This window comes from Mercenaria mercenaria, chromosome 18 (assembly GCF_021730395.1).
Source record: "Mercenaria mercenaria strain notata chromosome 18, MADL_Memer_1, whole genome shotgun sequence".
NCBI lineage: Eukaryota > Metazoa > Mollusca > Bivalvia > Venerida > Veneridae > Mercenaria > Mercenaria mercenaria.
This window is the reverse complement of record NC_069378.1, coordinates 50,023,905-50,036,564: the sequence shown is the minus strand read 5'-3', so window position 1 is coordinate 50,036,564 and position 12,660 is coordinate 50,023,905. Positions and strand designations below refer to the sequence as shown.

Here is a 12,660-nt window from a genome sequence, read left to right as displayed (position 1 = left end):
GCAAATGTTTACTACCTACTGCAATTTATTTTTGGTTTAATATTCATAAGTATGGTATATATCTTGTTTGTCTTATCTTTTAAGCTCACCTGAGCACAAAGTGCACAGGGTGAGGTATTGTGATCACTCACCGTCCGGCGTCCGTCCGTCGTCCATCCGTCCGTCCACACTTTCCTTTAAACAACATCTCCTCCTAAACCAACAGGCCAATTTTGATGAAACTTCACAGGGTTGTTCCTTGGATGGTCTTCTTTAAAAATTGTTCAAAGAATTGAATTCCATACAGAATTCTGGTTGCCATGGCAACCAAAAGTAAAAACTTTAAAAATCTTCTTCTCAAAAACCAGAAGCCCTAGAGCTTAGATATTTGGTGTGAAGCATTGCCTAGTGGACCTCTACCAAGTTTGTTCAAATCATGACCCCAGGGTCAAAATTGACCCCGCCCCGGGGGTCACTTGATTTTACATAGGAAAATCTTAAAAAATCTTCTTCTCAAAAACCAGAAGCCCTAGAGCTTAGATATTTGACTTGTAGCATTGCCTAGTGGACCTCTACTTAAATTGTTCAAATCATGACCCCGGGGTCAAAATTGACCTCGCCCCAGGGGTCACTTGATTTTACATAGGAAAATCTTCAAAAAATTTCTAAAAATAAACCAGAAGGCTTAGAGCTTAGATATTTGACATGTAGCATTGCCTAGTGGACCTCTACAAAATTTGTTCAAATCATGACCCCTGGGTCAAAATTGACCCCAACCCAGGGGTCACTTGATTTTACATAGGAAAATCTTCAAAAATTTTCTAAAAATAAACCAGAAGGCCTAGGTCTTAGATATTTGACATGTAGCATTGCCTAGTAGACTTCTACAAAATTTATTCAAATCATGACCCCCGGGGTCAAATTGACCCCGCCCCATGGGATTACTTCATTGTACATAGAAAAATCTTCAAAATAAACCAGAAGGCCTAGAGCTTAGATATGTCATATGTAGCATTGCCTAGTGGACCTCTACAAAATTTGTTCAAATCATGACCCCCGGGGTTAAAATTGACCCCACCCCAGGGGTCACTTGATTTTACATAGGAAAATCTTCAAAAAATTTCTAAAAATAAACCGGAAGGCTTAGATCTTAGATATTTGACATGTAGCATTGCCTAGTAGACTTCTACAAAATTTGTTCAAATCATTACCTCCGGGGTCAAATTGACCCCAACCCATGGGGTTATTTGTTTAGCTTTAGCAAAGAATTTTTTTCAAGAAAGCAATTAAACTCAGGTGAGCGATATAGGGCCATCATGGCCCTCTTGTTTACTTTTTTGTCTAAAAATCTCAGGTAATGAAGCCATATTTACGGTATATAAATTCTTTGAATAGTCAAGCGCAACTGTCAACAGACAGCTCTTGTGTATTATAGGTTGTGAGAGAATTTTGTTTTAGTTGCAGAAATTAAAACTTTTTTTCTTATTAATCTGGGATAATTATGTCTAACCCATACCTTAAACCTAGCAGGTTCCATTGGGGACTTTGCAGGAGTTTGTGAACTTAATATTCTTCAAAATACTGTTTTCCTGTTCTAACTGGGACTTAATATGAATTTGTGTGTGTGAAATTTTCCTTAATTTTTTAACGTACATTTTACGCTACATGTATAAACATTTTAAACAGTGCATTGATACTTTGAATTAAATACTTCATTTTGTTGTTTATTTTTTGGTGCGAAATCTTTTACGTTTGTTGTTGTTGTTGTATTACGGGGTAGTGTTAGTAAGCCGAGTCCTTCAAGGTTTATTTTACACATTCCATGCTGGGCATCTGCAACTTTAAATTGAATAATTGTCACTTGAAAATTCAATTTTCTTGGCCGTTTGTGTTGAGTAATTGTTTAGATAACTTTGGAATGGCCGTGCGGCAGTTTTTGTTGTGAGATTTGATTCAGTCTCGGAAATTTGAAATTAATCTTGAAAAATGACGCTTGATTTGCATTTCACTAAAAGTGGAGTGAAGTATTTTCGAAAGGAACAATCAGATGAATTGTGGATATTTATTGTCCGAGGCTCCGCAGTGAGTGGATCGTGATGACAGAATGACAAAGGGTGAAAATTGACGGTTTAAATAACTGCGGTAATTGTTATCTCCGAGACACCTGCTACAGCATGGTCACTTTGGTGGTCAGTTTTAGCCGCATAGATTTAAACTGTTATGGTCACATTAGAAGTAATAAATGCAGGGTATCCATTTTGAATTTCATGGGAGCCATATATTTTGATTTCTGTATGCCTATTTTTTTTTTGCATATTTCAAGGGTTTAAGTATTTCTTTTTCTATATTTTTGGACATTTGAAGGATATCAACAAAAGAAATCGTCAAATGTTATTAAAATCCACAAAATTCTGTGTTATGAAAGTTCAAAATATATTATGTACAGTATTAAAAAAGTTAGTTTTTTTTTCTGAAACAGAAGTCGATACTGATTAGGTTACCTAATTAGGACTAAAGATTTAATTTATTAAATTGTTGATTATAAGAAAAGATAAACCATTTAAAATCTTAAAATTTGAATTTTAAATTGTTTATTTATTGTTATTGATAAGCTGATCACTGATTCCAGAGTTACTTCCCCTTCCTTACCACCCGGAGATAAAAGTAAGGCCACAGATTTTTAAAGCTTAACCCTAATACTTTCAAACTGTAACAGTGAAAGATTTCTCGCCTTCTGGCCTATTAAATTTTAAGAGCATTAAAATCAATAATATTTAGACATTCCGTAATCTTGACGTGTTTTTTTTTTGCGGATATTTTAGTACACATCCATGTTGTAGGGTAGTGAAATAGATTTAATTTAATTTTCGTTATAAATGTCATAATTCTGAATTTGTTTTATTGTCAAATTAAAATGAAAAAAAAATCACGTCCTCAGGATTTCGACATTTCACTCTTTTAATGCGAAGAAGAAGTCTTATGAATTTGAATGATGAGATTAAACTCCAGCTCTCCCAAGTTATTGATTAGCCACGCAATTATTCAATTCGCTTCAAAATTGAAACTTTTTCCAATGAGGTATGTGACTTTGTTAGCAATGGAGGGATTTGTTTTCTTTAAATTTCGTCCCATGTTTTATTGTGAATGGAGTTGTTGATTGGCGTTTATTTGTATTTATTTAAATATTTGTAAAGATTTAAATGAAAATCTCCAGGATTTGAGTTGGCAAGTTTTTTGGTTTAAGAGGAGACATTTCAAGTGTCTACTGTAACAGCTCACGATTAGTGCATTTTATATTTTATTGTAGAAGTCTTTTCCGGGATCTTTCTTTTTTGTGGACTTTGATGCGTTCAGTTTCTATTTAACGGTGAGTCATTGTAGCGTCTTGCTTCAGAAATACAAAATTTGGCAACACTCAGTGGTTTGTTGGGCTTATAAGAAAACATAACTTTTAATACTTATTAATAAGCATTTCTGAGCTATAGATCATGGACAATTAAACTAACTTCTTACCAGTGTAAATTAATCTGTTTTACACAAGTAACTCAACAACTTCCAAAGATGAGAGGTGGAAGACAAGTAACCTAGGGCATAATTATGATTTTTAGTTAGTTTTCAAAAACATCATATGGCTTATCTAAGGTTCAAACCAGCTCCTGCTTGGTAGGACGTCCTGACCTACTATTGCGCTCTGTCTAGTACACTAACTGACCCAGCCGATGAAATATTGAACACTGCAGTTGCTAGCATGGAGGAAGATTTTGGTTTTCTCTATCAGTTTGTATACAGCATGTCTGTCAGTAACATGTACAATGTCATGAGATTTTAAAATTTCCCTGGTCACTGTACATGAGATTTTCAAATTAGCCAGTTTCCTATAAATGAGAATTTTTAATATGCTGGTATACTGTTGATGAGATTTTAAAATTTCCCAGGTCACTGTAGATGAGATTTTAAAATTTGCTATGTCACTGTACATGAGAATTTTTAATTTGCTACATCACTGTACATGAGATTTTAAAAAATTGCCAGTTCACTGTACATGAAATTAAAAAAAATGCCAGGTCACTGTACATGAGATTTTTAAATTTGCCAGTCCACTGTACATGAGATTTTTAAATCTACTAATTCACTGTACTTGAGATTTAAAAATTTGCTAGTTAAATGTACATGATATTTTTAGATTTGCCAATTCACTGTTCATGAGTTTATAGGAAAGAGAGACATTTTGTGAGAGAGGAAAGTTTTTCCATTGTTTGCAGGAGCCAATTATCACTTACAAAAATCTTTTATGAGCAACCTTCAGTATAAAATGAACACAGTATATGAACTGATCATGTTTATTTATTACCCTGAAATAATTCACACTTAGGCATAAAAAAAAATTGTTTCCGGTATCCCAACCTACCATAATTTTTTGGCCCGACCCTAAATGTTTTTATGGCCTTGGAGAATACTTCAACTTTATAACAAAAAGTTGCAAAAATGCACTTTTTATACTTTAAACATGGTCAGTGATGTTATAAATCAACTTAATGATGCTCTAAAGGCATAACCCCCTTATTTGTATTCATATTTTGACACCAAAATAATTTCCGAAAAATCTCCCTTAATAAAAGAAATCCAAAAAAAAGAATTTCCGACCTACCTACCCGAATTTTTTGAGCATGTTACCGGAAACAAAGAATTTTTTTTTAGGCCTTATCAGTTGATAAAGCCTCTGTGACATTATCTGCTGTTGATGACAACAGTAACTGTTGTAATAGTCCACAACAGTTGTAATGGTCCACAACAGTTGAAGTGGCCAACTACAGTTGTAGCGGTCCACAACAGTTGTAATGGTCCACAACAGTTGAAGTGGCCAACTACAGTTGTAGCGGTCCACAACAGTTGTAATGGTCCACAACAGTTGAAGTGGCCAACTTCAGTTGTAACGGTCAACAACAGTTGTAACGGTCCACAGCAGTTGTAACGGTCAACAACAGTTGAAGCAGTTAACAGCTGTAGTCATCAGCAACAGTGATGTTGTGGAGGAAGTGAAGTTTGAAAATAAGTTTCCAGAAAATAGTAGGATTGATACAGTGCAAAGCCTGACCTAGGTGAGAAAATGTTCATGAGATTTTTTTATGTTAGGATTGACTTGTCAAACAGAAATACCAGGTGTTAAAGGTCAGCTTTGTGAAACTGGAAAGTATTAACATTAACCTTCTGAAATGTGCATTACAAAGCAAATAATAGTGCTGGAGAGGCATTTTAAAAAAAATATAAGATTAATCTTTAAAAGTGGCACAAACTGCACTTTTCCAAACATACAGGGGTGTTATTCATTATCTTTGGTATTATATAAATAGATGTACAGTGTTCGCCAAGTTTTGGAATATTGATTTGAACATCACACCATCAGGTTTGACAGTTTTATTTAAATTGATAACGTTAATTAATCACCTCCCTTTAATTGATTTTTATTTTGTAAAGGATTTTAAAGGAACTTTCACAGAGATATTACCTAAAGAAAAAGAAAATCAGTTTTAGTAATAGCACCTATATGGAAAATTGAATTCAATATACTGTGGGAACTAAACTGATATTTTTCTTTTTAAAATCATAAATATTTCACTGTTTCCTGAAAAATTGTTATTATTAAATGAAAATATTGTACTTTTTAAAGTGTTTAGTTTTCTGTGTGTATGTTTGAACTGTTTTCAATTTAATAGTTACCATTTGACATTTAAACTTTTCTAACATTAAGTTTTACTTTCACTAGTTTTGGTTCCCTTCCAGGAAAAAAATCTTTTGAATTGTTTTTAAGTTTTAGGCTGTAACCCATAGTGGGGTTATATTGTATAATGTACTTTGCAAGTCAGTGACAGCTTCCACACATGAGATACCATTCTTTAAAAACTTCCCCACAAGAAGCAAGTCATGGACAACTTCCCCACATGAGATGCTATTTTTAGCTCATCTGATTTTTAGCTCACCTGTCACAAAGTGACAAGGTGAGCTTTTGTGATCGCACGGTGTCCGTCGTCCGTCCGTGCGTGCGTCCGTAAACTTTTGCTTGTGACCACTCTAGAGGTCACATTTTTCATGGGATCTTTATGAAAGTTGGTCAGAATGTTCAACTTAATGATATCTAGGTCAAGTTCGAAACTGGGTCACGTGCCATCAAAAACTAGGTCAGTAGGTCTAAAAATAGAAAAACCTTGTGACCTCTCTAGAGGCCATATATTCCAAAAGATCTTCATGAAAATTGGTCAGAATGTTCATCTTGGTGATATCTAGATCAAGTTCAAAACTGGGTCACGTGTCTTTAAAAAGTAGGTCAGTAGGTCTAAAAATAGAAAAACCTTGTGACCTCTCTAGAGGCCATATATTCCAAAAGATCTTCATGAAAATTGGTCAGAATGTTCATCTTGATGATATCTAGGTCAAGTTCAAAACTGGGTCACGTGTCTTCAAAAGTAGGTCAGTAGGTCAAATAATAGAAAAACCATGTGACCTCTCTAAAGGCCATATTTTTCATGTGATCTGTATGAAAGTTGGTCTGAATGTTCATCTTGATGATATCTAGGTCAAGTTCGAAACTGGGTCACGTGCGATCAAAAACTAGGTCAGTAGGTCAAATAATAGAAAAACCTTGTGACCTCTCTAAAGGCCATATTTTTCATGGGATCTGTATGAAAATTGGTCTGAATGTTCATCTCGATGATATCTAGGTTAAGTTTGAAAGTGGGTCATGTGCGGTCAAAAACTAGGTCAGTAGGTCAAATAATAGAAAAACCTTGTGACCTCTCTAGAGGCCATATTTTTCATGGGATCTGTATGAAAGTTGGTCTGAATGTTCATCTTGATGATATCTAGGTTGAGTTCGAAAGTGGGTCACGTGTCCTCAAAAACTAGGTCAGTAGGTCAAATAATAGAAAAACCTTGTGACCTCTCTAAAGGCCATATTTTTCATGGGATCTGTATGAAAATTGGTCTGAATGTTCATCTTGATGATATCTAGGTCCAGTTTGAAACAGGGTCACGTGCAGTCAAAATCTAGGTCAGTAGGTCTAAAAATAGAAAAACCTTGTGACCTCTCTAGAGGCCATACTTGTGTATGGATCTCCATAAAAATTGGTCAGAATGTTCATCTTGATGATATCTAGGTCAAGTTTGAAACTGGGTCATGTGCGATCAAAAACTAGGTCAATAGGTCAAATAATAGAAAAACCTTGTGACCTCCCTAGAGACCATATTTTCAATTGATCTTTATGAAACTTGGTCAGAATTTTTATCTTGATAATATCTAGGTCAAGTTCAAAACTGGGTCACATGAGCTCAAAAACTAGGTAACTATGTCAAATAATAGAAAAAACGACGTCATACTCAAAACTGGGTCATGTGGGAAGAGGTGAGCGATTCAGGACCATCATGGTCCTCTTGTTTGAAAAAAAAGATGAGTTATTGTCATCACTTGATCGGTGTTGGCGATGCCTGGTTAAGTTTTATGTTTAGCTTTTCTCCTAAACTATCAAAGGTATTGCTTTGAAACTTGCAACACTTGTTCACCACCAATAGCTGACCCTGTACAGCAAGAAACATAACTCCATCCTGCTTTTTGCAAGAGTTATGGCCTCTTTGGACTTAGAAAATATCAGATTTCTTGGTTCAGTTTTATGTTTAGGTCAACTTTTCTCCTAAACTATCAAAGCTATTGCTTTGAAACTTGCAACACTTGTTCACCATCATAACTGACCCTGTACATCAAGAAACATTTATAACTCCATCCTGCTTTTTTCAAGAAATATTGCCCCTTTTGGACTTAGAAAATATCAGATTTCTTGGTTAAGTTTTATGTTTAGGTCAGCTTTTCTCCTAAACTATCAAAGCTATTGCTTTGAAACTTGCAACAGTTGTTCACCATCATAAGCTGACTCTGTACATCAAGAAACATAACTCCATCCTGCTTTTTGCAAGAATTATGGCCCTTTTTGGACTTAGAAAATCATGGGTAGGACAATTTTTCTATTATACAAAAAAATCAGATGAGCGTCAGTACCCGCAAGGCGGTGCTCTTGTTTAAAAACTTCCCCACAAGATACAATTCTTTGACATTGACAACTTGCACACACGGGTCTGAGGTGAAGAACAAAAATGGCAGTTTCTAGGATGGTGCCTTGGCTTCAAGCTTTTCTATCCATTGGTTAGTAGTCTTTTTCAATTGAGTCATTGAACTATGCAGTGAATCATGTTATTTGGAGGATTGTTTTACCCGAAAAGTATTAGATTCAAAATCTCCAGACACTATCCTCTGTAAAATGTTGATCAGTCTTGGTTCGAAGCTCAAATAAATCCAAGACATATTTTTAGTAATTATTACATTTTTTTGACCATACAAACTTTCGAATGTGCAGTCTGTGCCGTCGAAAATAGGTAATTCTTTACTTCTAATTTTTGAGCATTTAAAATTTGAAAAGTCGTTGAAATAGTCAGAGATCTTTTTTCAAATCAGAATGACTTAAGTGGAGGGAACAGTTAGACTTATTTATATAGAATGTGAGTTGAGAAAGTGTGGTTTGGTCTGTATTTGTTTATAATTTATTTGAGCCGTGCCATGAGAAAACCAACATAGTGCATTTGCGACCAGCATGGATCCAGACCAGCCTGCGCATCCACGCAGTCTAGTCAGGATCCATGCTGTTCGCTTTCAAACCTTATTGCAATTAGAGAATCTGTTAGCGAATGCAGTCTGGTCTGGATCCATGCTGGTCGCAAACCCTCTGTGTTGGTTATCTCATGGCACAGCTCATAAATTTACTTAAGAGCGCTATCTGTGTGAAACCTTCCCTGTTATTTTATTGAAACATTAGAGATAATTCTACAAAGTATGCATATGTGATGACATGTATTATATAAACATAATATCATTTGCACCTGCCCTTGTACATAATTTACCATTCTCGAATTACACTCAAAATTACAGATATTCTGACAGTAAGTGATGGTATTCAAGAAAATCTTTTCCCCAAAAGTGCTTATTTGTCTTCTAAATGAAAAGAAAGGACCTGTTTAGAAAAACAAATTACCAAAAAGTTTTATCAAAATGAAGTTATAGGGTAATGTCTTCAGAAGTAATTTCTGAAGGATGTTAGAGGACACTACTTCAATAAAGCAGATTTTTTTTTGTTTCAGATTTATGTCTTGAATACTTGCCAGTTGAACAAGTATTTAAAGTATTGTTTTTTAACCCTTTTCCTTCTAAATTTCTAAAATGTACTGGTCTGTCATTCAGTTTGGACAGCACCATTTAATATTCAAAGGGGTGTTCACGGAAAATTTACTTGCTGAATAGCGAACAATGCAGACCATGATCTCTTGCCGCCAACAGGCTATATAAGGGATAAGGGCTTCCGGATCAGACTCTATTTTTATTGCTATTTATAATAGTATAAATATGTGTTTATTTAAAAATTTAGACACATTTTCCAAGTGGTACAGATGTTGTTCAGAAAACTTATCAAGCTTGTATAAAATATTGGAAATGTGAGTAAAATTGTCATCGAAGTTCTAAATTGGCTTTGTGATGAGTATAGGCCCTTAAATTTAGAAATTTTAATTTAGAGACTTCTAAGGTTAAACAATAATGATGATCACCAGTAAATGTGTTGTGATTTGAACTGGTTATTACCTTAAGAGGTGGAACAGACACTCTCGTAAAACATCTATAATTATACGTCTTTTCAACTAACCTTATCTAACATGGTTGCGTGAAATACCATAAATAAAAAATCAAATTTGCTTTTTTACCCTACGACTCAGTGGGGAAGCTTGCTTTAAACGGGAATTAATCCACGCTGAATATTTGTTAAACAAGTTTATTCGACTCTTGCATTGAACAGAAGTGGACTTTTTTATCAAAATTCTTTTGAAAGACGAAGAATGGCGATTTAAAAACACAGTGTGAAAATGATAGAATTGCCGATCTAATTTGCATAAATTAGTGGGGATTATGGGTTTCGAAATGATGTTTTCAATATTAGATGTTAAGGATAGAGTGATTTGTGCGAAGTCACGCTGAATTTTGTCTGTAAGCGCTACCTACGGAGTGCTGTTTTGATGGGATTACGACAACAAATGTACCGTCACGTGCACGAACACGGCTCATGCTGCTGCATAAATGATGAGGCGAACATTTTTTTATTTGTAACGTAGAAAAATAATGGGATTTAAATGTGTAATATGAAAGAAGGTAGTGTGCTCAGACTTTATGATGAAAATTTCAGAAATAGAAAGCGAATTTTATCCTTTTGTGCAAAGTGATCAGTTGTTGTTTTTTTCCTTTACATAATTTTAGATATATACAACAGAATGTTAAAACTGAAATCACTGGTTGTTTAGAGGAAAAATGAAGTAAAAATCTGGTATTTTTTGTTAGACTTAAAAGTTATATTTGGAATTTAATTGGGTTAGTATAGTAGAATTTTTCGTAATTTCTGGCCATCTTTAAAAATGATACATTTTTTTATAACAGTAATTCCACTGTTGTTATTTTATGGATAAATTAGTATTTATAGTGAAAACTAATTCATTGAAAAATTAAAAAAACCTTAAAATTTTTGGTTGATTATTGTTAGATCTACTCGAAATTTTCTCACTTTTCTTTATTTTTGGTTTTATGACTTCTTTCGTGATCTAATGCCATGTCTGTGGTTAAAGTTGGTTTATTTCCATGGTATATTTATGGCTATGTCCATGGTTTATATGAGATGATACCGTAGATTTATGTTATAACATCCCCATGGTTTAAGTGAGAATATACCATGGTTTATGTTAGATAGTGCCTATGATACCTGGGATTTATGTTATAACATCCCCGTAGTTTAAGTAAAAATGTGTCCATGGTTTTAAACTTTATGTTAGATAGTGCCCATGATTATGTGAGATAATACCCAGGGTTAATGTTAGAACAGCACCATGGTTTATGTTTGAATATATCCATGGTTTATTATAAGATAATACCCAGGGTTTATGTTATAACAGTGCCATGATTTATTTTAGAATACAGTGTATATCCATGGTTTATATAAGATATATCCAGAGTTAATGTTAGAACAGTGCCATGGTTTATTTTAGAATATCCATGGTTTATATAAGATATACCCAGAGTTAATGTTAGAACAGTGCCATGGTTTATTTTAGAATATCCATGGTTTATATAAGATATACCCAGAGTTAATGTGAGAACAGTGCCATGGCTTATTTTAGAATATATCCATGGTTTATATAATACCCAGGGTTTATGTTAGAACAGCACCATGGTTTTTATATCCATGGTTTATATATTAAGATAATACCCAGGGTTAATGTGGTGAAATACCCAGGGTTTATATGGGGAAATATCCAGGGTTTATGTGGTGAAATACCCAGGGTTTATGTTTGATTCTGTAGTGTATGCACATTTCTATTAAACACATGGACATTTGACGTGACATTGACATATTATTCAGCACCATACAGGAGCCAGGAAAGATTGCTACCACATTTGATCTGCTACTTTATATAAAAAAAGTTTCAGAATCAAAGTGATATGACATACAGATGTTACACATAACATTTTGACCATGGCTTTAAGGTAATTTGTCTGCAGTGTGTTACGGACAGACCATGGTTTCTAGAAAATTGTAAACATGGTTGTTTGAGGATCTGATCGTGGTTAAGTAGTGGTTGTGACCATGGATTATTGGTAACTTAAAGACAAAACTGATATGAGGTTAATTCCATGATTACCTATGTAACCATGATAACAGAGCAACTCATTTATATTTTCAGGTCAAGGTGAAGATATTCAAGAGTCCAAGTCAAGTCTAGATGAAGACCTTATAATGAGAATGAATAAAACAGACCAACCAAAGTTGAACTGTACCTGTTACCCCAGAGATAAATGTCCAGGGGGTCGAGATTATTGTGAAACTTATTATGGGGTAAGTTTTTCAAGCCAGAGTGAACTGCATCGGTCCTGTTACCCCAGAGATAAATGCCCAGGGGGCTGAGATTATTGTGAAACTTATTATGTGGTAAGTTTGCAAGCCAGAGTGAACTGCGTCGGTCCTGTTACCCTTAGGGATAAAATTTTAAGATTATTTTGAAACTTATTAAGGGGTAAGTTTTTATAGGCCCGAAGGGACGTATTATGTTTTACCCCTGGTGTCTGTCTGTCCGTCCTTCTGTTCGAGCCCACGAGTGAACATTTGTTGGGTACAGAGAACAGTAGGTAACAGTGAATTCTATTCATTTCGTGGTGTTTATTGGGTACTTTTTTGTCGCTTGTTGGGTACTTTTTAACAAAAGAAATGCCCAATAAAGGGGTAGCTTTTTGTTTGAGCAATTTTTGTGTGACAATATCACCCTGAGCTGGGCCATGAGAAAACCAACAGAGTGTCTTTGCGACCAGCATGGATTCAGACTAGCCTGCACATCCGCGCAGTCTGGTCAGGATCCATGCTGTTTGCTAACAGTTTCTCTAATTGTAATAGGCTTGGAAAGCGAACAGCATGGATCCTGACTAAGACTGCACAGATGCGCAGGCTGGTCTCAATCCATGCTGGTAGCAAACACGCTATGTTGGTTTTCTCATGGCGCAGCTCACCCTATGTTAACAGGCTTGGAGGAAAGCATTTAATAACCCTTTTCTTAGTA

At 34.9% G+C, this 12,660-nt stretch overlaps 1 protein-coding gene across 1 annotated transcript in view; it reads left to right on the top strand.

Annotated features, from left to right (window-relative positions):
• The window catches only part of LOC123537857 (activin receptor type-1-like), a 42,029-nt gene that overhangs the window by 12,732 nt on the left and 16,637 nt on the right, over positions 1-12,660 (top strand). Inside the window, exon 2 of the mRNA XM_045321731.2 lies at positions 11,794-11,945. Coding sequence (XP_045177666.2) covers positions 11,794-11,945 — 152 coding nt within the window. The remainder of the gene's footprint in view (positions 1-11,793; positions 11,946-12,660) is intronic.